Source organism: Pinus tabuliformis, chromosome 8 (assembly GCF_031772625.1).
Source record: "Pinus tabuliformis cultivar Carrire ecotype Pingquan chromosome 8, CPIR1, whole genome shotgun sequence".
In the NCBI taxonomy this organism is placed as follows: domain Eukaryota; kingdom Viridiplantae; phylum Streptophyta; class Pinopsida; order Pinales; family Pinaceae; genus Pinus; species Pinus tabuliformis.
In genome coordinates, this window is record NC_142294.1 from 1569233774 (window position 1) to 1569261760 (window position 27987).

At 39.7% G+C, this 27987-nt stretch overlaps 1 protein-coding gene across 1 annotated transcript in view; it reads left to right on the plus strand.

Moving 5' to 3' along the window:
• Positions 1-587: 587 nt before the first annotated feature.
• Positions 588-27987, plus strand: part of LOC149242011 (uncharacterized) — a 33784-nt gene continuing 6384 nt past the window's right edge. Inside the window, exon 1 of the mRNA XM_089374120.1 lies at positions 588-2755. Within this exon, the coding sequence (XP_089230246.1) occupies positions 1178-2755 (1578 nt within the window). The 5' untranslated portion in view covers positions 588-1177. The remainder of the gene's footprint in view (positions 2756-27987) is intronic.

Sequence of the window (27987 nt, forward strand, 5' to 3'; positions counted from 1 at the left end):
CCTTGCTTATGTCTCCTTTACCAACATGTCTCTTAACCTACTCATCTCAGTTATAAACAAAAAATTACCGTTGGATACATGTACTGTTGGATACATGTGGACACATGTGGAGGATTGTCGAGAAGTCTCCAACATGTGGCATCAATGGCATCCGACACCAACCGCCAACAATTGACTAATGTGCATGACCAAACTTTAAAACTTTGGATATAAAAAATCTTTGGATACCACAAAACTTGCCCCAACTAGACTTTGGATAAAATAAGGGTTTTGTTTACCGAGACCACAAATTCGCCGAGACGACATATTTCTTATCGGAATCTGGTAAAAGAAATTCAAAAAATCAGAATATTGAAGTGTTTGAATAATTTTAATCCTGAAATTTGAGAAGTGATGCAACTCATTTCCAAAATTTCTGCCAAATTTTATCATAATCTTACATAAATTTCAATTATTTTCCAAACTAATTTATAAATTTTTTAAACTACACCTAAAATAAATTTTGCACAACTTTCCTACAATGAGCTAAACCAAGTTTACAATAAAGGATCGATTTTATTCCATCCAAAAACTTTTATACTTTTATTAAAATTTCAATGGATGAAAAATGACTACAGCCCTAGCCCTAAAAACAATTTAAAACAATTAATATCCGACTCATATAGGTATAAACCTAAATCTCGCGATGCCACGTTCTTTAGTTTCAGGCGTGGTAATTTAATCCATCTACCAATAAAATTTACCGTACTTCACCGCCTTCTGGTTTCAGCGGGGTAATTTAATGCATCCACTGATCTAATAAACCATTCTTTTCAGCTACACCTATGCGTGCAGAACAACTGTCGTTATTAATTGAATGCAGCGATGTTTAAATGGCGTATGAAAATGGGGGGTTATTTTCATTTTCGTTGGGCTTGTCTTCCCACTGAAGGGGTTACAATTCTTCACCTGCCCTGCCTTTACTGCACGGGCTTTCATAGCTCTTTATTTTTCATTTTTCTGTTCCATCATTGAAGTTGCGTTTTGACAAGAATGGAGTTTGGGAGTGCTCTGATAAACTTCAGGAAGAGGGAAAAATCGGCTTCAAACATCTGCCTCTCCGGCTAATTTGGTGGTCTCGTCCCTTCAACAGCAGCTCCAACTCAAGGTGGAAGCAAAAAGAATCAGCGGAGGAGAGATGGGTATTTGGGGAGTCATTCTTGAATCTGAATTTGGGTCTGAACAAGACTGTGAATGCTATGACATCTACAAGAAGAGGGAAAAATCAGCTTCAGTTTCTGGCTCTTCGGCTGATTTGGTGCTCTCTCCCTACTTTCAAGGCCAGCCCCAACTTAGCCACGGCTCCGAAGTAATTATAAATTCACAAATAAGCAATGAAAGGAAAAGGTTGCCCAAGGGTAAAGCCAATGTCAAAACCAGGCCCAGAGTTAAGGCTGACGGAAAGTTGGTTTCTCCTTATTTTGAAAAAGGCAACCGAGGCGAGCGCGAGGGCTCTGAAATAATTATCAACTCACAACTGAGCAATGAAAGGAAAAGGCTTCCTAAGGGCAAAGCCAATGTCAAATCCAGGCCCATAGTTATGGCCGACGGAAAGTTAGTTTCTCCTTATTTTCAAAAACAGAACCGAGGCGAGGGCGACTGCTCTGAAATAATTATCGAGTCAGAAATGAGCAATAAAAGGAAAAGGCTGCCCAAGGACAAAGGCAACGTCAAAGGCAGGCCCATAGTTATGGTTGATGGAAAGTTGGTTTCTCCTTATTTTCTGAAAGATAACCGAGACGAGGGCGACGGCTCTGAAATGATTATCAAGTCAGAAATGAGAAATAAAAGGAAAAGACTGCCCAAGGGCAAAGCCAACGTCAAAACCAGGCCCATAGTTACAGCTGACGGAAAGTTGGTTTCTCCTTATTTTCAAAAGGACAACCGAAGCGAGGGCGAGGGTCAAGGTCTTATGGGTATAATGGTCCGCAACAATAAGGTGGAGATGAAGGCAAAGACGCAGGCCCCGAACAATAAGAGGTTGGTTTCCCCTTACTTCCCCCATGGAGAAAATGACACTGTAGTGGCAAGCAAATCTGAAACAAAGTTTTCCCGTCACTTCCGAGGCGAGGGTGAAGGCTGCATGGGTATAATGGTCTGCAACAATACGGGGGAGACGAAGGCGAAGGCTCAGGCCCCAAACAATGAGATGTTGGTTTCCCCTTACTTTCCCCATGAAGAAAATGACACTGTAATGACAAGCAAGTCTGAAACAAAGGCTTCCCGTCACTTCCAAGTCGAGGACGACGGCGAGGGTGACGGTCGTATGGGTATAAATGTAATGGTCTGCAACAATAAGGTGGAGACGAAGGCGAAGGCGAAAACCAATGAGAAATTGGTTTCCCCTTACTCCGCCCATGGAGATAACGGCACTGTAGGTGCAAGCAAGCCTAAAACAAAGGCTTCCCTTCACTTCGAAGCACAGCAGGACCAGAGTTCCTTGCCTTTGAAGAAAAAGAAGGGAGATGATTCCTCGATGGAAAAGAAGAGGCTGGTTTCTCCCTATTTTCCGCATGGATTCAATGACATCGTAGTGGTAAACAAGCCCACTCTCAAGAAGAAGAAAGAGAAAAATGATGCTTACCTGAGAAAATCACCAGAAAATGCCTGGATTCCGCCTAAATCTGTTCATGGCCTCCTCCAGGAGGAATACTACGAAGATCCTTGGAAGGTTTTGGTCATATGCATTCTTCTCAATAAAACTGCAGGAACCCAGGTACACACACATTACCCTGCTTTCTTCACTCCTTTTTATTAAACACAGTTAATTGTAGAGTAGCCCATTGGTCTGGGTAGCCCACAGTATAATAGTCAGTAGCAGGTTATGGAATGCCATAATAGCGTTGATTTAAAGCCACCCTGATGATGTTTTGAGAGACCAGTCATCCAGCAACTTGCGAGTGAATGAAGGATTTACTATCCAGAACGCAGGGACTAAAGTGGAAATCAATTCTGAAAGCCCTTCAATTTTGACTTTTAGGTTTTTGAAGTTTCTTTTTACTACTATCTATAAACAATTATTTTTTTCTGAAAAGTTCAGTTTGGTTTTATAACACCAATTAGGAAAACCAATCAAAAAAGAATTAACATTACGTCTTTTTAATGGACCACCTATTAGCAGGAGGATATATTATGTAAGAATGTTAGGTTGTTTGATCTACAAAATGCAACCATGACATATGATTTGGTTGACCATGGTATCATACAAGAGTAAATGCAAATCATGGCACATATGAGGAACATTGGATGATTTGTCACAGGGCTATATGAGAACTATAAATTCTTATAAGGGAAGGCATGCAATCACCTTGGCTGTTAGCTTTTAACTTTTGTTCAAACGTAGGTTCAACATAGTAGGTGGCTGGAGCCATTTATAACCTAATGTAGGCTTACATTTAACAGAGTGCTTTGTGTAGTTTGAAGCCCCCTCCTTTCATCAATTGTGTGTGGGAGCAACAAACAATTTAAAAGCAAGGTGATTAGGAACTAGGCTTTGCATTTCTCAAAAATAAGTTTTCGAAATTTCAAGTGTCAAAGCATGCTTTAGTTGGGCCGAAGGGATTTATTTTCTAGTCTATGTGAAGTGATTATCTTGAATAGCTCCAATGCGTTTGTCAAGAAAATGTAGAGGGCTTACTTGCAAAGACGGAAAGTGGAGAGAACTAAATGGATGATTTTAAAATTAGAGGCCACTTTTAAAATGATTTTGGTGCACCATCTTTTTATATGTCCTTACGAGCCAAAGATTCATTTGTCTTGATGAGGCTTTTGGTGATCAACGAGGTTTGTAAGTGTGTTTAGTTGGGCCAAAGGGATTTATTTTCTAGTCTATGTGAAGAGATTATCTTGAATAGCTCCAATGTGTTTGTCAAGAAAATGTAGAGGGCTTACTTGCAAAGAAGGAAAGTGGAGACAACTAAATGGAATGATTTTAAAATTAGAGGCCACTTTTAAAATGATTTTGGTGCACCATCTTTTTATATGTCCTTACAAGCCAAAGATTCATTTGTCTTGATGAGGCTTTTGGTGATCAACGAGGTTTGTAAGTGTGTTTAGTTGGGCCAAAGGGATTTATTTTCTAGTCTATGTGAAGAGATTATCTTGAATAGCTCCAATGCGTTTGTCAAGAAAATGTAGAGGGCTTACTTGCAAAGAAGGAAAGTGGAGACAACTAAATGGAATGATTTTAAAATTAGAGGCCACTTTTAAAATGATTTTGGTGCACCATCTTTTTATATGTCCTTACGAGCCAAAGATTCATTTGTCTTGATGAGGATTTTGGTGATCAACAAGGTTTGTAAGTTAAGGCCACACCACCATCTTTTCTTGCATGGAGCACTTGACACAATACCATGGTGTAACATGGATTTCTAGGCTTTGTTGCATTTTACTAATCAATAATACATTTGATGAACAAAGCAAAACCTTGTGTATTGGCATTGACAATACCTAAGCCTCAATCTTTTGGAGCGAAATGCATGGCATGATGGAAGCCTTTATTGCCTTAATAATTTGTTGGTCCTAGCATAGACAGTGGTAGGATTTTCTTAATAAGAAGATAACTAGGCATGACTTGGTGTTTTTAATAGAATGAAATTGAAATGAGGGGCTTGATTACCCACTAGCCATTTCTTGCTCAATTTTGACTCACCTCGATGTTTTTTTATTCATTTTGGTAGAGCAAAGGGATATAACATCTTTGAATTATCCCCATCTCTTGTATTTGTACCATCTCTAATTGTTTAGTGTAGTGGAATACATCATTTGGTGTCCTTGGTCTTTGAAGAAGTGTTGTGCTTTCTTGTTTGGTTTCCTTGGTCTTTGAAGAAGTGTTGTGCTTTCTTGCATGCATATTACTAAATTCAAATGCAACAAAAGTGGAGACAACCTAACTTATCTATTTACATTATTGTGAGGCCAACATCTTTAGGGACCAATGGTTGCATGCTTAGTTCTAGTTGGGGTTACTTGTGTCAGGGATTTGGTGTGTAGGTCGATATTATAGACTAAGAGGCAACTAGAGGCTACACCAACATTGAAGCCTTTCTTACAAGTTGTAACCACAATGCAACCATCTTGGCTATTTTTAGGAGCTTGTGGGGCTTGAATTTTTTGAAGGGCTTGAGGATTACAATTAGTGGATCCTTGAAGTAGGTATTATGACCTTGGCAGCGAAAGCAAGTACTTGTGAGATTGAGATATTGTACAAGTTGTTAGACATTTCTATCCCCAACTTGTATATTGGTGAATTTATTCAAATTGCTAGAGACTCGATAGATTGACTTGAATGCAAATACATTTATAGGATTGAGGTTGGAAGGTTTATTCGTGCTCATGCTAGACAAATTTACCAATGGGTTAAACAAGCCTTTTTAAGAAATCATTGGTAGTGCTTTTTTTTTTTTTAATTTAATAATTTGTTTCCTTCTTTAAATTTTAGATAACAATGGTATGTTCTATGTTTAGGACAATTTACTTCAATGTTCCTTTTAGTAGTAGCAATCACATCAACCATTAATCATATTGGCAGTAAATGCAAATAGATCATAAAAACAAATGCAGAAGATAAGCCAAGACAAGAGGACACCAGAGTTGGCGGATGCCAGGGGAAAACCTTAATGTGGGGAAAACCCTTTGATAAAATCTTCTTATTATTATTCAATAGTTCAAAAGAGAGAGAGTACACAAGTCAAATAGACTAGCCCAATACAAAGTCAAATCAGTCCTGTCAAATTTTGTAGTCAAACTTCAGCCCTAACTAGAAAGTCAATGTTGGTCAAATCAACAACAAAACACCTCCTCAAAGGTAGTTCTATTTGACCTCCAACAAAGGTCAACCCAAAATATTCCCAAAACTTAGGTCAAACTCGGTCAAATAGTAGTCAGCCTTGAGGTCAAATAGTCCTGTGGTCAACGCAAGCCGAATAATCCCAAACTTCTTGATTTTCATGCCAAACAATGCGGCCTCAAGAAAGCAAAAATTTGCCTTCGAAAATGCAGTCAAATTTGGTCAAAACATCAGTGATCAACGTGGTCAACAGTTTGAAAATTTCGGTTCTGTTTTAGCCCAAAAAATTGTCGTCTTAGTCGCACGTGTGAGAGAGAGAGAGAAGATGCCCAAGTTGTACGAACCAATCTATTGAAGAGAGAGAAGAATGAATGAGTGATTGATGTCCAAATGAGGAGAGAGGTCTCTTCTATTTATATACTTCGTTGTGGGTGAAGAGACACATTTATTGGGCTGCTTGAGCCTACATTAAGTTGGGGTCAACCTGAACAATTTGTATATGTGAGAGAATAAATTCAAAATCACACTTCTGCTTGTCCAAATGAGATGATCTTTATATCAATCTTGGACCTCTCAAAAAGAGGAATCCAATGCAATAATCATCTCCCATCATATGAGCTGTCCAAGGTGGAATTTGGCCCTAGTTGCCAATTTTAACACTCCCTCTCAACTAGGGATAATTCCACTTGCCAATCCATCTGTCATGATAATGCGATCTTGTCGTCATGTACCATCTTTGTAATCACTGTTGTGCTTTGCTCTATTGAACCATGAAGTAATAATGAAGAAGAAGTGATCGAGCATGAGTCACAAGACCTTACCACTCTCGACTGACAAAAGTTAGTCCATTATCCCAAATAAGTTGTTGAACACCATGCATCCTAGTCATAGGGAATACGACAATACACAATGCGTCCATCGACAGTGCTATGGTGCCTAACCATTTTTCCTAACTCATTACCCATATGAGAGGTACTTCTCATGAGTCCCAGACTCCATGGGTGGGATGTATGCTGGGGCATCAACAGGAGAAGGTGAACCACTCATCTTATGCATGTGTCAATCACAGGGGAAGGTGAACAACTCACCCTACATACTTGTGTCCGCAATTGGAGGGGAAGGTGAGTCGCTTATCCTACACACATGTCAACCATCATAGGGTATCATAAGGGAAGGTGAACCATTCACCCTATACATAACGCAACACTAGCGGAAGGTGAACCACTCACCCTGTGGTTGTTCGTAGCTCCAAGAAGTACCCCAAGCCCCCAGGAGCTCCCAGAGCTTAGTGTCCAACACATGCGAGACCCTCATAGGAGGGTATTTCCACGACTCCAAGTCTCTCTCAGAAGGTTAAGATTTTGACCTTCCGTAAGGGCTTCGTGAGGATATCTGCGACTTACTCGTCTGTCCTGATGTGTTGGAGCCTTATTGCTCCATGTTGTACCATATCTTGGATAAAGTGGTACTTGATATTAATGTGCTTGGAGCGGTTGTGGAACACAAAATTCTCTGAAAGGCGAATCTCACTTTGGTTGTCGCAGAAGATCATGGTGGTATCTAGCACATGCTCAAATAGCTCACCGAAGAGCTTCTTCAACCAAACAACTTCACAACAGGGCATACTCGCAACAATGTATTCGGCCTCGGTGGTGCTTAAAGCAATCGATTTTTGCTTCCTACTCATTTAAGATATTGAAGCAGACCCTAAAGAAAAGCAACACCCAGGCGTGCTCTTATGATCCACCACACTGCCAGCCTAGTCAGCATCAGTCTATCCATGTAGCTTCAAATTCTCAACAGTGTATCTCAGTCCATAATGGATTGTGCCCTGGAGATATCTCAAGAGATTCTTAGCAACAATCTAATGAATGTGATGAGGCTCACCCATAAATTGACTCAACGTGTTCACCATGAAGCATATGTCAGGACAAGGGTTTACCAAGAACATTAGGGCCCCCAAAAGTTGTCGATTCTCGGAAGGGTTCACTAATCCAAGCCCAACAACACTTCCACATAACTTCTTGAAGTTGAGTTCCTTTAGAGTAGACATGGACTTGCAATACACCATCACACATCTCTCAGGGAGCTTCACAATGTATTTTCCTTGAGAAAGGAAAATCTCACTTGGCTTTTGCCAGGCCTCTAGCTCTAGGAAGTAGTGCATCAGTCCTAGGTCCTTCATTTGAATTCGGAAGCCAACTCCCTCTTGCATTGGCAAATGAGAGGGTCATCACCTGTCAAAAAGAGATCATCCACATAAAGGACTTGAATGAGAGGCATGTCCTTTTCAACCTTGAAGTATAGGTTTTCGTCAACTTCACTCTTGGTAAAACCTAGCTTCATAAGATAACTATCTATCCTCTCATACCAAGCCTTGGGGGCTTGCTTCAACGCATAGAGGGCTTTTTTCAACCTGCATACATGTGTCTTACGATCTTGAACTTCGAACCCCTCGGGTTGTTCTACATAGACTTCCTCCTTAAGCGAGCCATGCAAGAAAGCAATTTTGACATCCATTTGGTGTAGGCTCCATCCTTGAGAGGTAGCAAGAGCTATAATCGAACGGATAGTGGTATATCGGGCAATTGGTGCAAATATCTCATCATAGTCTACTCCTTCCTTTTGAGAGAAGCTTTGAGCAATGAACTTGGCCTTGAACTTTTCAACACTCCCATAAGCTCCATGTTTGATTCTATAAAGCCATTTTAAATTGACCACTGACTTGTCCTTGTTCATCACATCCTTCCAAACTTGGTGCTTCACGACTTCTTTGAATGTACATTGCTCATATTGAACTATGGTACTCATAGCAGCTAAGTACCCTTAGTACTTATTCGACTTCTTGCTTTCATGAAATTTCCCCCTTGGTGCAACTTGTCTTTTGACATCTTCAAGAGTATCTTTGAGCCACAAAGGTCTTTTTCTTGAAGTAAAGGGCTTGCTAGGAGGTGGATCAATGGGATCCATCAGACCTTCAACATCGGGCATTAGATCATCTGTCGAAGATTCATTCTGCTTTCCTGCATCATCATCATTGTCCTTCCTAGGGATAGGAAGATCTTTGACTTGCCCAAGGGCAAAATCTTCATCGAAAGTGACATCATGACTTATTTCCACTTCTCTTTGACCAAGCACATATATTCTATATGCCTTCGAAGTTTCACTGTAGCCCACAAATGTTCCTTTCTTCCCAGAAGCATTTAGGTTGTTTCTTTTCTTTTTCGGCACATGACAATGTACGGGACAACCAAAAATTCTAAAATGAGAAACATTAGGTTTCTTACCAGTGAAAACTTATTTTGGTGTCTTGAAGTCCAATGCTTGATATGGGCATCTATTTTGAACATACACAACATTGTTAGCAACTTCTTCCTATAAGAACTTCAATTGGCCTTGGTTATGAAGCATGGCACGAGTGGCTTCTATGATAGTTCAATTCTTCCTTTCAACAACACCATTTTGCTCAGGAGTATATGCAATAGTGGTCTCCCTCTTAATGCCAACTTCTCTACAATAGTCATTGAATTCATTTGACAAATATTTGGTTCCATTATCGGTCCTCAATATTTTGATTTTTTTCCCTGTTTGATTTTCGATCAAGGCTTTGAAAGAGCAGAACCATTTGAACACTTCTTTCTTCTTCAAGAAATAGATCCATGTTTTGCGAGAGAAGTCATCCACACAAATTGCATAGTACAAGTATCCTCCTAAAGAAGTTACAGGCAACATACTTGATAGATCAGAATGGATCAATTGAAGAAGATCAGTAGCTTGACTTTCACTTGAGGGGAATGGTCCCCTTGTATGTTTTCTAGTTGCACAACCCTGACAACTCTTTCATGATCTATGCTGAATTCAGGCATACCTGTGATCATCTTCCTTACATCAGGTAAGGCTTTGTAATGAAGGTGAGTAAATCTTCAGTGCCATAATTCTGATTGAAGAGAAGTATAGCAAGTCATTGCTCCCGAAGGACTTCCTCCAACTTGATAGAGACCTTCAACCCTAAATCCAAGTGTAAATGCATCTTTCGGGTTCCTTTGCTAAACACGTACCTTCCCATCAATGGATGTCACCTTGAAACCTTTATCTTCCATTGCAAAAATAGAGACCAAGTTCTTTTTCAGATCAGGTAAATACACCACTTCTTGTAAATGAAGAGTTTGACCTTAATTTAAGTGAAGACTAATAGTCCCCATCCCTTTCATGAGATAGGTGGCATTGTCCCCAAGTAAATCTCCAAATTTGGCTTCTTTTCAACGAAGTTTGAGAGGGCCTCCTTGTACCCAGTGAAGTGACTTGAGGCACCACTATCTATCAACCAACGATCCAATGTATTCGGAGGAGAGGCAGTGATGAGGGTAGAAATAAGATAAAATTCTTTTTGCTTATCTACACCTTTAGTTTCTTCATACTTGGAGTTTCTCTTATCTACACCTTTAGTTTCTTCATACTTGGAGTTTCTCGACTTCTTGGGAGGACGAACATTACCATATTGAGCAACGAGAGCATTCCTCTTTCCTTTGTTGTTGAACTTGTTGTTCCTTTGATTGTCGTTTCTTTTGTAGTTGTTGTGGTTGTTGTTGTCAGCATCCTTAGAGTATCCTTCTTGTGAGGACACACTAGCAAAGTGGCCAAACCTGTTGCAATTGAAGCATCTTCCCTTTCTTCCTTCTTTGAATCCCGACTTAAACCCTTCACCTTGTCTTCTTGGACCAACATTGTTCTTTCTTTTAGCATGAGTGGAGAACGTGGTAGGATTATTTCCAATTGAGGGCTTATCTCTTTCTATCATCCTTATTTCTTCTTGAGTGCATCTAGCCAATAATTCATTAAATCCTGGAATCTTGTCATTGTTGATGATTGTAGTGTTAAACACATCCCATTCTCTTGTAAGGCCTCCAAGTGCAATAAGAGTGGGCTCTCTGTCACTAACAACTACTCCAATAGATAGGAGATCATTCTTGATTTCGATAATCCTCATGAAATAAGATTGAATGGACTCTCCTTTATCCATCTTGATGTCTTTCAACTTGTTCTTGAGAAAGAGAACTTGATTTGCATTATTTACTTTGAACATCCCAACCAGGCTGTCATACATCTCCTTAGATGTTTCCAAATCAGAAATATAGGCAACCAAAGGCTTGTGAATAGAATCAATAATGATTTTCTTAGCTTTGACCTTACCTTTCTTATACTTTTTTTTTGCAACAACGGGTGCATTTGAAGGAGGCTCCACCACTCTTCCTTTGACATAGCCCATAACATCATTTTCTTCCAAAGTCAAATGCAGGGACATTTTCCATGCATGATAGTCGGATTTGTCCTTAAGCTTGTCCTTAGATTTGAAGTAAGATGTAGTCGTCATTGAGGCTAGATCTAAATTCTTGTCCAACAACTTCCCTTAGTGATTGCTTTTCTCACTCTTGCTTGGGCTTTGTCTTCACCTGAGCTCTAGTACCATGTTAATTTTAGATATAACAATGGTATGTTCTATGCTTAACACAATTTACTTCAATGTTCCTTTAGCAGTAGCAATCACTTCAACTATTAATCATATTGATAGTAGATGCAGATAGAAAGTAAAAACAAATGAAAGAGATAAGCCAAGACAAGAAGACACCAGATTTGGCGGATGCCAGGGAAAAACCCTAATTTGGGGAAAACACTTGGATCAAATATTTTTATTATTATTCAATAGTTTAGTAGAGAGAGTACAAAAGTCAAATAGACTAGCCCAATACATAGTCAAATCAATCCTGTCAAATTCTTCAGTCAACTGTAGTCAAACTTCAACCCTAACCAGAGAGTCAACACTGTTCAAGTCAGCAACAAAACAACTCCTTTAAAGCTCGATCAAAGACAATTCAATTCGGCCTCCAGCAAAGTTGAAAGTCAACCAAAACAGTCCCACAAACTCTAGTCAAACTCGGTCAAACAACAATAAGCCTTGCGGTCAAACAATCATGTGGTCAACACAGGTCAAACAATCCCAAACTTCTTGATTTTTGTGCCAATCAATGTGGCCTCAAGAAAGCGAAATTTTGCCTCCAAAAACACTATCAAATTCAATCAAAACAATAGTGTTCAGTAGTATGAAATCTTCAGTTTTGTTTTAGCCCAAAAAAAGTCCTCTTAACTGCACGTGTGGGGGAGAGAGAGAGAAGATGCCCAAGTTGTACGAACCATTCTGTCGAAGAGAGAGAAGAATGAGCCAGTGATTGATGTCCAAATGAGGAGAGAGGTCTCTTCTATTTATACACTTTGTTGTGGGTGAAGAGACACATTTATTGGGCTTCTTAAGCCTACATTAAGCTGAGGTCGACTTGAACAATTTGTACATGTGAGAGAAGAAATTCAAAATCATATTTTTGCTTGTCAGAATGAGATGATCTTTATATCAATCTTGGACCTCTCGAAAAGAGGAATCCAATGCAATAATCATCTCCATCATATGAGTTGTCCCAAGTTGGAATTTTGCCCTAGTTGCCAATTTTAACAACCTTGATATACCAAATGAGGTAGTGAAGTAAAGCTAAAGTTTGTGTTGAGAAAATTTCAGTCTAATGAGAAAAGAAAATTCGGGTATTGCAAGGCCAAGACATTTACCATAAGACAACCATGTAGTTTGAGGGGTCCCTAAATGTTAACATAAAAATGCATTAGTCATATTATATCTATTTTTATTGTGTTGGTCGTAAGGTTCCCATGGCTCTTGGACCCTAGTTCGAACTATACCTGGTGAACATTTGGATGCGGTATGTGCCTTAGAGGTAGTGTGGCAGCTCATGTAAAGCCACCTAGCATAATGCTTTCAAATGAGGATGAGTTTGTCAAGGCCTTCAAGGATAATGTTGGTTATGATATAGATGCTTGACAAAGATGGCTTATCCATTGGACTCATCTTATGAGAATGCTTCAAGAATTGGGATTCCTTGTACCAAGTAATGGTATTATGAATACCTTTTTAGTTAAGAGGGAGTGTTGGAAACTGTAACTAGGTTCAGTCTTTATAAAGACTTATTTTGTAATTATGACATCGTATATTTTGTATAAGGAAAGAAAAGGAAAAAAAAATAACGATTTTGTTTTATGTAAAGCATGGGTTTCATGCTCACGTCTAGGTCAAAGCATGTTCTTCGTGCTTCCAGGTCTTTTTAGGACAAAGAATAAATTATTTTGTGTCATAGTCCCATTTGAATTCATTTTAATAAAGAGGTATATTTATTTTATCAAGAAAAAAACCATTTTTGTATCTGAAGTCCAAGTCAGTCTAAAGGAGGATAAGTCAACCCTTGAGAAAGGCTATATAAAGGAGGAATTTGGCTCACATGGAGGACATCTCATCTCAAGTTCAATTTGCAATAGCAAAGAGTAGAATGAGTAGCAAGGAGGACGAAGAAGAGGAGTAGAAGTTGAAATCTTTGGAAGATAATCTTTTCTTGTCCACACGTGTGAAGTTGCAGGAGGTCGAAGTTGCAAGGTCAAAATTTGAGAAGTAGTTGCAAGGCTAGAATTTTGGGACGAAATTGTAGCAGGTTGAAGATTGGAAGTTGCCTTGAAGAAGACTTTGTTGGGGGTTGACTTGGTGCTTGGGAGGATCTTGGGCTTTGGTCTTTGGGTCTTGGAAGTCTCCTTGGCTTAGAGCCTATATCTTCTGTACTTTGTCTTCTTGTGATCTTCATTGTTTTGGTAATTGCGTGATGAACAAGATCTAATAAAGTAATAAAAGACCAACACACATGACAAGTAATTATCAAGTTAAAGAAAATCCATATAATCCCTAAGTCTCTTGATTTTCCAACAATCCTCTTGACCCTCAAAGGGTCTTAAGGCATACTCGGCCTTCTCCTCCACAAGATTGTCCCTTGCCAACAATAAGACAACAAGAATGAATCTCTCACCCCTGTACTATTCCAAAGTGCGCAATACCATGGGTATATCCTATTGGTGATCAAAATACCATGTGTCATCAAAATACCACGGGTCATAAGAATACCATGTGTTTATCACTTAGCCCACATGCCCCACATGCCCCACACATGTGAATATTCTCAATGCTACCCAAAACATCAACACTCCCTCTTAGGGAGGGATTTATTCTCACAACACCACCTGGAAGTGGCTCTGTCAAATGTAGAACACATTTCCACATTTGATCCGCTACCATAGTTGCTCCATATGACACATAAGAAATTCCTACTACATGACAAGGACGCTTCTTTGAAGACATCCCACTCATAGAAGCCTTTCGCTCTTGAGGATCCTACATAGCCATCTTGTATTGTGACTCTTGTTGAGAAATCTATAAGGCAATGATTAGATTGATTTCGCTTTCCTTGATATTTGCTTGTGATTTTTTTTTAACTTTTTCTTATTTATTAACTTCTTTACTTATGTTTGTATATCATCAAACAACTACCAAAACAAGAAGAACAATAACACAAAATATAGGTTGCAAGCCAAGGCCAAAACCTCTCCAATTGAGAGGAAAATCGGCTAATACCTTCTCTTCCTTATAGATTCTTCAATTGACGAATTCCAAGACCTCTACACCAAGACCAATACCCTCCAAGACCAAGTCCAACCTTTCTGGATGATGTGCTTTCTTTAAACAAGTCAAACCTAGTCAAATCTCTTCCAGTGGCACAACTTTGACTGCCAACTGTAGAATTTCTACCTCCACAACAAACCTAAAATTTTCGGCCCTCCTGTAGTGGCTGTTGCCACACGTGTGAGCTTTGTTTAGCCTTCCAAGGCTTCCTTAGACCTTTGCTAGGCTTTTCTCTTCCTTTTAGAGTTTGGGGATGACTTCTTGTGACCTTCTTTCCTTCCCTCCTTCAAGATCAAACTTGTAGAAGAAAACCCTAGATCTGCTTTAAAAACCCTAGCCTTCCTTTGCATGTGCGAGAGAGAAATAGCCCAAAATAAGTCTCCTTTGTCCTCTTCCTTCTTCGTTGCCTTCTTCTTGTCCCTCCGTCACTTGGATGAGTGATTGATGAATGTGCTTCAAGGAGGTCGAGTTTCCTCCTTTATATAGGCTTCTCAAGGTGGACGTGGCTCCTCAAATTAGGTTGACTTGCTAGTTGCTAGGCCAACATGGCCTTGCAGGGTATTTTGACACTTTTAAGGACAAAAATAATTTTCTTTACAAGTTACAATGTGCTTGCTTGATGGGGTCTTCAACTTACGACAATGACTCTTTTGACTTCTTGACCGAGGACCACCCCTAGAAACACTCTATAGGTGCCTGACTTATAAAATAAAGACCTTGAGCATGAAGCCCATGCTTTGAAAGTAATAATAATAATAATAATAATAATTTTCTTTTGTTTTACAATTTACAAGAATCAAAAGTACATTTCATATTTATGAAGACCAAACCTAGCTACATAGTTTTCAACACTCCCTCTTAACTAGGGGGGTATTCATAAATGGTACATGGACATTCTCAATCTGAAGAGATCTGATAAGAAGAGTTAGATTGGTAACCCATTTGTTTAGCATCATAACAACCAACATTGTCATATAGCAAGGCCTTAACTAACAACTTTGTCTCTTCACAAGGTCAGAGCACAATGTTGGCGAGACCAATGATTTATACACACCATAATCTTCGTCTTTAAAAATACATACCCCACCCGTGTGTTCACAGAGTATGACCTTCTTTGGACTATTCTTATCTTGGATAGGCCTACCACATCCTCAAAGCGCATCAGAGGGCAGATGTTTACCCAATTCAACATTCTGTCTTCCTAAGTGAAGACAAGAATGATGTGCCTTTCTCTCCCTCTTAATCGAGGAGGATACATCAACCAAATCAAACTTGTCTCTTAGATATACAAGCTTCTTATTAGGAAGAAATTTCATCAATACGTCAGTTATCTACTCATCAGTGGAGCTATATTGTAGCCGCAACACACCGTCTTGTACTAGCTTCCAAATCTGGTGATACTTGTTGTTGATATGCTCTATCTTTCCATGAAATACTAGGTCTTCAGACAATCATATACAACTGGTGTTATCACAATGTATCACTGTAGGGTCCATTGGTCCTTCAAATAGATCCCATAGCAGCTTCCTTAACTAGACAAATTCTCTGCTTACTTCATAGGTTGCAATGTACTCAACTTCAACACTACTCAAAGCAAATGTATCTTTGTTAATTTTAGGTATGTTCTATGCTTAGAGTAATTTATTTCAATTTTCACAGTTAGCGCAATATCTTTTCCAGATTAGCAATCACATCAACATTAAAGTAAACTGCAAATAGAACATAAACATAAATCGCAGACGACAAGCCAAGGCAAAAGGATAGAAGATGTGGCGTTAGCCAAGGACAAACCCCAATGTGGGGAACCCTTAATCAATTCTTTTTATATGTTCTTCAATAGTTCAGCAGAGAGAGAGAGAGAGAGAGATAGTACTTTTACAACGGAAGTCGACACTTTGACTTATCTAGATAAGAGCATAGATCATCTCTAAGAAGATGATACATGAGATCAGTTGAAGACATGCTGCTTCAACTGATTCTCCAAGGTGACTCCTTCACCTATTGTTGTGCTGCATTTCGTCATCATGCTGCACCCATCATCACTATGCTACATTTCATCATGCTTCATTAATCATGACTGTACCCATCATTGTACGACATTATGTGCCATTGCTGCACCATGTTGCCATACTAACCTATGTGCTGGCTGCATCTTGCTTGCTTGTTGTCCCTAGCATGCTTGTTGTCCTTTGCATGCTTGCTGTTGCATGCTAGCTGTCCCTTGCATGCTAGCTGTAACATTGCATGCTTGGTGTATTTGCTGCTAAGTACCATACAATCGTCCCAATGTTAGTTAGTTGTCCCTTGCATGCTGCTCTCCTTTGGAGACAGATGCTCTTGTTGTTCTAGCAATTTTGGCTGTTCTGGCAATTTCAGCTATTTCGGCTATTCTCGGCTTTTCCTGGCAGTTCTCGACAGTTCTGACTTTTGCCCTTTGTGTCAGCTTTCTCGGCTGTTCCGGCAATTCTGGGAGTTTTGACTATTCACGGTAGTTTCGACAGTTTCGGCAATTCCGGCTATTCTCTATAGTTCTGCTAGTTCCCGGCAGTTTCGGCTTTTCCCGGCAGTTCTGACTTTTCCCGGCAGTTCCGACTTTTCTCGGCAGTTTCGACTGTTTCGGCTTTTCTCGGCAGTTCCGGCAGTTTCGGTTATTTCGGCTATTCTCGACAGTTCTGGTTATTCTGGCTATTCCCGACATTTCCAACAATTTCGGCTATTCTCGACAGTTTGAGTAATTCCGGCTATTCCCGACAGTTTTGGACAATTTTGGCTTTTCCCAGTAGTTTTGGATTTTCTTGGCAGCCAGCGTTTCCCGACAATTCCGGTTTTTCCCGGCAGTTCTGGATTTTCCCGGCAGTTTTGGATTTTCTAGGCAGTTCCAGCTTGTCCCGACAATTTTGGCTTTTCCCGGCAGTTCCGACTTTTCCATGTAGTTTCGGATTTTCTCGACAGTTCCGTCTTTTCCTGGCAGTTCCGACAATTCTGGCTATTCCCGGCAGTTTCGACAATTCTGGCAATTTCGGCTATTCTCGGCAGTTCCGACTTTTGCCCTTTGGATTAGGGTAGCATTATCCCTTAGGATCTCTCCTCCTACTAAAACCAAAAGACAAGTAGAGAGGAAGAGATCTCAAGTGTGTTGAAATGACTTGAAGGCCACCTCTATTTGTACTAAAACGTTGAGCACAAGTGGGGTTTATTTGGTTGCGGACTAACCTTGACGAATTGTCCCATAACACAAATAAATTCATATTTCCATGAATATTTATCGGAATCAGATGATCTTTAGATCAATCCTACACCTCTCGACGAGAGGGATCCAAGAAAAATATCAGCTTCCATTAATAAGATGACCCACATGGAGTTTGGCTCTAGTTGCCAATTTTAACGCTCCCTCTAAACTAGCGAGAACTCCATTTGCTGATCCATATGTCTGATTGTACTATCTCTGCCATCAGTGCCTTGCATTGCTTTGCTCTCTGAACCATGAAGAAGAAGAATTAATCGAGAATGTCTCATACCATTCTCTATTGACCCGCAGTCAGTTTCATTTGAAGAGAGTGTGTCACATCACTCTTACTGGCCCGAAGTCAGTTTTATTGATCCCAGATCAATATCACAAGAATGTCTCAAACCACTCATACTGATCCCATATCAATTTCATTGATCCCATATCAATGGAGGTCATCCTAGCATAGGCAATACGGTAGATACATCGATGCGTCCATCGATAGTACTAGTATGGTCTCTAACCCCATTTCCTTGTTCATTTATCAGATGAGAGGTACTTCCCATGAGTCCCAGACTGTAGGGGTAGGATGCCTCGACAGGAGAACTAATCATCCTGTCCACAGGAGAATGAATCATCCTACCCCACAGTTGCCACGAGAGAACTAATCATCCAGGCCCACAGGAGAAGTAATCATCCTGTTTCATAGTTGCCACAAGAGAACTAATCATCTCGGCCCACAGGAGAACTAATCAATTTGTTCCACAGTTGCCACGGGAGAACTAATCATCCCGGCCCACAGGAGAACTAATCATCCTGTTCCACAGTTAATCATCCTGGCCCACAGGAGAACTAATCATCTTGTACATAGCGCACCACCAGGGGAGGGTGAATTGCCCTGTGGTCGTATGTTGCTCCAGTAAGTACCCCAAGCCCCCCAGAGCTCCCAGAGATCAATGCATGCAACATGCAAGACCCTTATAAGGTCTCTCAATGGCTCCAAGTCGTTTGGGAAAGTCACAGATTTGACCTTTCCCTGGGGCTTTGACAAAATGTTTGCGACTTTTACATCAGTCTCAATGCGATGGAGCCTCCTCGCTCATCGACTTACCATATTCCAGATAAGGCAGTATCTGATGTCTATCTGTTGGAGCAATCATCGAATACGTGATTCCTCAATAATCGAATCCCCCCTCTGGTTGTCACAGAGAATCACACTGGTATTCATCATGTTTACAAACAACCCACTTAAGAGCTTCTGCAACCATGTAGCTTCACATGAGATCATACTCGTAGCTATGTATTCAGTCTTGGTGCTTATAGCAATCGACTTCTGCTTCCTGCTCATCCATGATATCAAATCAGAATCTAAAGAGAACTAGCACTAAGAAGTGTTCTAGTGATCCTCCACATTGCCTGCCCAATCAACATTCGAATAATCATGCAGTTTCATATTTCCGGCAATGTATCTCAATCCATGAGAGATTGTGCCCCGAAGATATCTTAGAAGATTCTTGGCACCAATCCAGTGAGGCTCAACCAAATATGAGCTCGCCATGCTAACTGCAAAACATATATCCGGACGAAAGTTCACCAAGAACATCAACGCGAATGAGTTTATGAAACTTAGAGGCATTTCCCAAATCTGTTTCGACATCACTACCATATAACTTTTGAAAGTTAAGATCCTCGAGGTAGTCACAGGCTTGCAGTTTATCATTCCACATCCGGAATCCAACTCCCTCTCACTTCTGCAAATGAGACGATCTGCACCTGTCAGAAATAGGTCGTACTCATAAGGTGCTGGTATGAGAGGTCTATCATCCACAACCTTCAAACAATGGTTTGGATCGGCTTCACTCTTAGTGAACCTCAGCTTTATTTGACAACTATCAATCCTCTCATACTACGCACGGGGAGTTTTGCTTCAAGCCATAGAGGGCTTTCTTCCACCTGCATACGTGAGATTTTTGATCATCAATCTCAAACCCCTCGGGTTGTTCCAAACCTGTGGACCTAGTACATGAGGGGAATGGTCCCTTTGTAATATTTTCCTTCGGTACATCTCAGACATGTACTTTCATGCTCTTTTTGAATTCAGGCATCCCTGCCATCATTTGACTCACAGACCTCTGGTGTTATGTGTCAATGGACATGGTCCCTAATGGACTTCCTGCAACTTGATACAACCCTAAACTCAAAAACATCTTTGAAAATTCTATTTTCAAACACGTTCCTTTCCACCGATGAGTGCCCCCTCGTAACCTTTGACTTCGATTGCTGAAATGGGCACCAGGTTCTTGCGATTAGGTACATGAAAGAGATTCTGTAAATGAATCGAGTTACCCTCATTCAATTGAGGGGTAACATTCCCTACACCCTTTTTGGGATAGGTGGCATCTGCTCCAAGTATAATCCCATGATTGTTTCCATCTTTACCAAATTAGAGAGTGCACCCTTTTATCCGATGAAGTGCCTTGAAGCACTGGTGTTCCTTGCTTTCTTTGAAGAGTCGGCCATTTCCTTGATGACCTACGTTACCTGTCATTCCTTTGATCATTGAAGATGTCCTTGGAATGATTGTTATCTTCATCAAGAGATGTGTCTCTGCCATTCGGACACTCCTTTACATAATGGCCGAACTTATTACAACCAAGGCATCTGCAATTCCTTCCACCCTTAGATCCGGACTTCCCATTGAAGTGATCTTTAGGTAGGCCATCAAAAACTTCTGCTGTGACATTCTGATAATATTCTTTGCTTCGACTTCACCCTTGGTGAATTTGAAGAGGGATGAGGAATCCACTGATCCTTTTGTCCTTTCCCAACTGTCTTCGGTGATTGCTCTTTCACTCTTGCTTGGGCATTGTCTTCACCTCAGCTCTGATACCATGTTAATTTTAGGTATGTTCTATGCTTAAAGCAATTTATTTGAATTTTCACAGTTAGCTCAATATCTTTTCCAGATTAGCAATCACATAAGCATTAAAGTAAACTGCAGATAGAACATGAACATAAATTGCAGAAGACAAGCCAAGACAAGAGGACAAAAGATGTGGCGTTAGCCAGGGACAAACCCCAATGTGGGGAAACCCTTGATCAAATCTTCTTATATGTTCTTCAATAGTTCAGCACAGAGAGAGAGAGAATATGTTTATAACGGAAGTCAACACTTTGACTTATCTAGATAAGAGCATAGATCATCTCTAAGAAGATGATACATGAGATCAGTTGAAGACATGCTGCTTCAACTGATTCTCCAAGGTGACTCCTTCACCTATCGTTGTGCTACATTTCATCATCACGCTGCATCTCATCATGCTTCATTAATCATGATTGTACCCGTCACTGTACTCTATGTCACAGGGTTCGGCAAACCTGAAGCTTCAGGTTCGAAATTCCGTGAACCTGAAAAAAAATTGAAGTTCGTTTAGGTTCTTCGAACCTGAAATTCGAACCTCAAGTCGAACTCGAACCTCATCGAACTTCATCGAACCTAATCGAACCTCAACGAACCTCAATGCGAACTTAAACGATTTTTTTGAGGTTCGACGGTTTTCTTGACAGTTTTATTTGACGGTTTAGAAGAAAAACCAGGGGCTGCATACCGCTTTTTAGCAACTCTTCCCGCCAAATAATTCTTTATAAACGATGGCTGGCTACCATTTTGGCACACACTGTGGGGAAGGGAGTATTGAGTGAGGCTGAGTGTTTGTTTGTAGAGTTCTCAATTGATAGCGCTGTGCAGTTTGCACTTTGCAGACGTGCAGGCAGCAAATGCACTCTTCGAAGTTTCATAAACACTTTTGAACTGCTACTTTTGCAACAACTAGGTTGAAACTAGTCCCTTCACTGTCGGGTTGTTACTCGCTTCACTGCTAGTCTGCTAGAAATGAAATGATAAAAATTGAAGGGTGAATTGGTCTTTTGGACATAGGTGAAAAATTCACCAAAAAAAGTGATTCAAAACCCAAAATGATATATCAATCGCAAGGCTACAATACAGCAAAAACTAGAAGCACAACTAAATGTCATATATATTAAGTAACAAACACTGAATCGAATTTAACCTAACTTAGTTAGTATAAAAAACGCTCATCTGAGAAGAGGTGTTAATTTGAAAGCCAAATTTCCATGCTTATCATTTCTTTTTTCTGTTTATTGACTGTTTGTAGTCATTGCTGAAACTAGGCACACATAAATGTCATATAAATAAGTAAAAAGTATTGGATCAATTTTAACTTATTTTAATTTAGTATAAAGGATAAGCGTTTGAGAAGAGGCGTTAATTTGAAATCCAGAGGATTTCCATGTTTCTCATTTCCTTATTATGCTTATTGGCTGTTGGTAATCATTGCTGAAAGCAATGTCTTTAAATTTCCTATTTCATGTATGTTTACTAATAAGAATTTGTATTCATGTGTTTATGGATCGATATTGAATTTTCTATTATTTTGTCATATATATATATATATATATATATACATATATACATACATATAGATATATATATATAGATATATACATATACATATATATATATATATATATATATATATATATATATATATATATATATATATATATATATATATATATATCATATAGTCGATCCTAATGCCGAACCTCATTCGAACCTGATTGGAAAATTCGAATTTGAATCGAACTTAATAGTTGTCGAACTCGAATTCGAACTCGAATCGTGTGACATAGACTGTACTGCATTATGTGCCATTGTTGCACCATGCTGCCATACTGACCTATGTGCTGGCAGCATCTTGCTTGCTTGTTGTCCTTAGCTTGCTTGTTGTCCCTAGCATGCTTGTTGTCCTTTGCATGCTTGCTGTTGCATGCTAGCTGTGCCTTGCATGCTAGCTGCAACATTGCATGCTTGGTGAATTTGTTGCTAAGTGCCATACAACTGTCCCAATGTTAGTTAGTTGTCCCTTGCATGCTGCTCTCCTTCGGAGACAGATGCTCTGGCTATTTCGGTAGTTTTGGCAATTTTTGCTGTTTCGGCAGTTCTGGAAATTTTGGCTATTCCCGGCAATTCCGACAATTCCGGCAGTTCTCGGCAGTTTTCGCTTTTGCCTCTGTGTCAGCTTTTCTGGCTGTTCCGGCAATTCTGATTATTCTCGGCAGTTTCGGCTATTCTCGGCAGTTCCGACAGTTTCGACAATTTCAGCGATTCCCAGTAGTTCCGGCAATTTCGGCTATTCACGACAGTTCTGAGACTTTCCCCGGTAGTTTCGAATTTTCTCGACAGTTTCGGTTATTCTGGCTATTCTCGACTGTTCCGGTTATTTCGGCTATTCCCGACAATTCCTATCATTCCGGCTATTCTCGGTAGTTTCAGCTTTTCTAGGTAGTTTTGGATTTTCTCGGTAGTTTCGGCTTTTCCCGACAGTTCCGGCAATTTTGGCTATTCCCGATAGTTTTGGCCCCGATAGTTTCGAATTTTCTCGACAGTTTCGGTTATTCTGGCTATTCTCGACTGTTCCGGTTATTTCGGCTATTCCCGACAATTCCTATCATTCCGGCTATTCCCGGTAGTTTCAGCTTTTCTAGGTAGTTTTGGATTTTCTCGGTAGTTTCGGCTTTTCCCGGCAGTTCCGGCTATTCCCGACAGTTTTGGCTTCTGCGCTCTAGATTAGGGCAACGTTATCCCTTAGGATCTCTCCTCCTACTAAAACCTAAAGACAAGTAGAGAGGAAGAGATCCCAAGTGTGTTGAAATGACTTGAAGGCCACCTCTATTTATACTAAAACATTGAGCACAAGTGGGGTTTATTTGGTTGTTGGCCGACCTTGACGAATTGTCCCATAACACAAATAAATTCATATCTCCATGAATGCTTATGGGAATCAGATGGTCTTTAGATCAATCCTACACCTCTCGATGAGAGGGATCCAAGAAAAATATCAGCTTCCATTAATAAGATGACCCACATGGAGTTTGGCCCTAGTTGCCAATTTTAACAATCTTGCTTTATGCTCATCCATGAGATCATGGAGGATACCAAACTAAAACATCCTCTTATAGTGCTTCTTCCGTTCTGCTGACTACCTCCCCGGTAGGAATTTGTATATCCAATCAAGTGGACATCATTCCTCTTATGATATTTTAGGCAGTAATAGATTGTTCCTTGTAGATATCTCAATATGTATTTTGTTAGATATCATTTTGGGATTCAACTGCGTTAAGTCAATCATTTATGACCATTTCCATGAGGAGTAGTCGTAACTGACTAATTTCTCATGATTTTTGAATAGTTCACTTAGCCCTCATTGCATCGGGTGATGCTCACAGGGGTGAAGAAGTGGGATTGAAACTAGTGAAATGAATCACATAGCGTCAATCATCACTTTCGGGGCTTGCACTTGGTGACTAGGACTTCCCGGGAGGTCACCCATCCCAGATCGCCTCTGGTGCAAGCGCACTTAATTGTGGAGTTTTCCCCACAATCAAGCCCACTTAGCTTGCTACCCCATTTGAAAAACTTTAGCAAGTATTATGCCTCATGAACCATTCAAGTAGAGTTCCCTTTACTCTTTTGAATTTAAGTATTGAGGGGTTTCCACAGTGCATTATATTATATATCATTTTGGGATTCAACTGCGTTAAGTAAGTCAATTATCTATGACCATTTCCATGAGAAGTAGTCGTAATTGACTAATTGCTCATGATTTTTAAATAGTTCACTTAACACTCATTGCATCGGGTGATGCTCACATGGGTGAAGAAGTGGGATTGAAACTAGTGAAATGAATCACATAGCGTCAATCATGCTATCTAATGATCATGCTTTGACTCCGCTTGGAAGTAACTGAGAATATTTACTACAACACATGTCTGGTCGAGTATTCACCAAGTACATTAGTGAGCCAATCAATTGCCTATACCTAGAAGGATCCACAGGGCTTGATTAAAAAATCCTTAGTCTTTTCAAGTTTGTGATCATTGGGGTTGTCATTGGTTTGCAATCCATCATGTCAAACCTCTTCAACATCTTGGTCACATACTTTTCTTGACATAAATAGATTCCATCAAGTCCTTGCCAGACTTCCAGTCCCAAATAGTAGTGCATCAACCCTAGATCCTTCATGTCAAATTCTGCAGCTAGATGCTTCTTACATTCTTCAATTCGACCTTCCACACTTGTCAAGAGAAGATCATTCACATACACAAGAATGATTACCGACTCTCTCTTCACAACCGTTTGCCGACTCTCCCTTCACAATCGTAATATAAAGGTTTGGATCAGCAAAACTCTTTGAGAAGCCTAATCTTTGTAGGTATGCATCCATCCTAGCATACCATGCCCTTGGTGTTGGCTTGAGGCCATATAGTGCCTTCTTCAACCTGCAAACATATGCCTTTTTGTCTTTACCTTCAAATCCCAAGGGTTGCTCTATATAGACTTCCTCATCAATTGTGCCATATAGGAATGTAGTCTTGACATCCATTTGGTGGATGTTCTGTCCCATTGATGTTGCCAAAGAAACCAACGAACGAATAGTTGTATACCTTGCTGTTGGAGCAAATGTCTCTTCATAATCAATGCCTTCTTATTGAGAGAAGCCTTTAGCCACAAATCTTGCCTTATATTTATTAATAATTCCATTTGTTGCATGTTTGATCTTGTAGAGCCACTTGGAAGTTACTGTAGATTTGTCTTTAGGCCTAGGTACGATCTCCCAGACTCCATTCTTCGTTATAGATTGGTATTCTTCATTCATGGCATCCTTCCATTCTTGGTGATTGACAACTTCTTCAAAAGTGAATGGCTTTGCTTCGATTAGTTTTCTCATGTAGGTTGCATACCTAGAATATCGTTTGGGCTTCTTGCTTTCCCTGAATGTACCTTGAGTTGCTCCATGATCTTTTGCATTTAGAAGTGTAGACTTCAACCAGTTAGTTCTTTTTCTAGTTTCGGGAATTACCACAGGTTGTATTGGTTCACAAGGTTCTTCATCTTCATGGTTTGATTCTTCTTCTTGCCTAGTAATTTCTATTTTGAATTCCAGAAGTTCTTCATCATCAAAGTTCCATAGCGAGATCCTTTGATTTCTTGAATACAATACTTTCGTTAAATATCACATCTGGATTGACTTCTATTACGTTTCCTTCCTTTATATAGATCATATAGGCCTTAGAAGATTTATTGTAGCCCACAAAGGTTCCCTTCATGCCAAATGGATCCAACTTCTTTCTTTTGTCCTTAGGTATATGTATATAGACAGGACAACAAAAAAGTCAGAGATGATCTACAGTTGGTTTCTTCCTAGTGAACACCTCTTTGGGAGTCTTGTTATCTAGAGACTTGTGGGGACTTCGATTTTGTATGTATACAATTGCCTTTGTAGCTTCACCCCATAGAAATTTTGGTAAGTTTTGATCATGTAATATTGCTTTTACACTTTAATGGATCATTTCTTTCGTTTCGCAACTCCATTTTTGTTTTGGATTATATGGGACAATCAACTCCCTCTTAATCCTAGACTCCTTACAGAAAGCTATGATTTCCTTGGATGTATATTCTCCTCCATTATTAGATCTTAATATCTTGATTCTTCTTTCTGGAAGGTTCTCTACTTTAGCTTTGAATTTTTGAACTAGTAAATACTTCATCCTTGGATTTCATTAAGTAAACCTAAGTCTTCCTTGAATGATCATCTATAAATGTGACATAATATAGATGACCTCTAAGTGATTTAGGAGTCATATGACCATAAACATTGGAATGAATAAGACCCAAGATTTATTTTGACTGTGAAGCACTGATTCCAAATGGTCTCTTGGTGTTCTTACCCAATGCACATCCTTTGCATACTCCTTCGTGATCTTCTTTTAGTTTGGGGATTCCATCTACTATAGAGCTTACAATTGGAAGAATTTTGAAATGGAGATGACCAAATCTCCTATGCCAAGGTTCAAATGGGTTGATTTCAATGTGAACTAAAGCTTGCGCAAGAGGGGATAACAACTTGTAGAGTCTTCCTTCTCGAATACCAATCACTCTAGCATTCTCTATGCTTGAGTTTTTACTCCATACTACTACTTTTCCATCAATGAAAGACACTCTATCACCTTTATCTTCTAGACTTGAAATGGAGTAAGTTCTTATGAAAATTTGGAACAAATAGGATGTTGAGATGAATATTGCCTCCATTCTCCAGCTCTATTAAGGTTGATCCAATTCCTCTCAGTTCTTATGCAAATTTGGAACAAATAGGATGTTGAGATGAATATTGCCTCCATTCTCCAGCTCTATTAAGGTTGATCCAATTCCTCTCATAGGATAGGATAGCTCTTATTATCTCCAAGCTCTATGGAGTAAGAAGACTTTCCTTTTGACAATGTTTTTAGTTGCTTGTGATGATTGGTCATGTGCCTTAATGCTCCACTATCGATTACACAAATGTTCTCATCTTGAAATGTGCTAGTGAGTGCTAAGAAGAGTCCTTCGTCCTTTGTCTTGGTTACTTTCTTCTTTGGAGTAAATAGGAGATTCCACGCTTCTTTGATACCCTTCTTGAGATGACTTGCTACCTCTAAACACTTCTCTAAGGACTTCTTCAATGTAGTAGAGATCTTCATAATACTCTCTGCCAACCTTAGCTCTGAAGCCATGCTAAAAACTCTATAGGGAAATGATTAAAGTGATTTCTCTTTCCTTGATAATTGCTTGTGATGTATTTTGACTTTTTATTACTTATTAACTTCTTTACTTGTTATTATGTTTGTATATCATCAAACAACTACCAAAACAAGAAGAATAAGAACACAAAACATAGGCTGCAAGCCAGGGCCAAAACCTTTCCAATTGAGAGGAAAACCCGCAAATCTTCTTCTCTTCCTATGGATTCTTCAATTGACGAATTCCAAGACCTCTAGATCAAGACCAATACCCTCTAAGACCAAGTCCAACATTTCTGGATGATGTGCTTTCCTTGAACAAGTCAAACCTATTCAAATCTTTTCTAATAGCACAACTTTGACTCCCAACTGCAAAATTTTGGCCTCCATTGCAGAATTGAAATTTTCGGCCGTCCTGCAGTTGCTGGTGCCACACGTTTGAGCTTCGTTTAGCCTTCCAAGGCTTCCTCAGACCTTCACTTGGCTTTTCTCTTCCTTCTAGAGCTTGAGGCTGGCTTCTTGTGACCTTCACTTGACCTTATTTCCTTCCCTTCTTCAAGATCAAACTTGTAAAAGAAAACCCTAGAACTGCTGTAAAAACCTAGCCTTCCTTTGCACATGTGAGAGAGAAATAGCCCAAAACAAGTCGCCTTTGTCCTCTTCCTTCTTCGCTGCCTTCTTCTTGTTCCTCCTTCGCTTGGATGAGTGATTGATGAATGTGCTTTAGGTAGGTCGAAT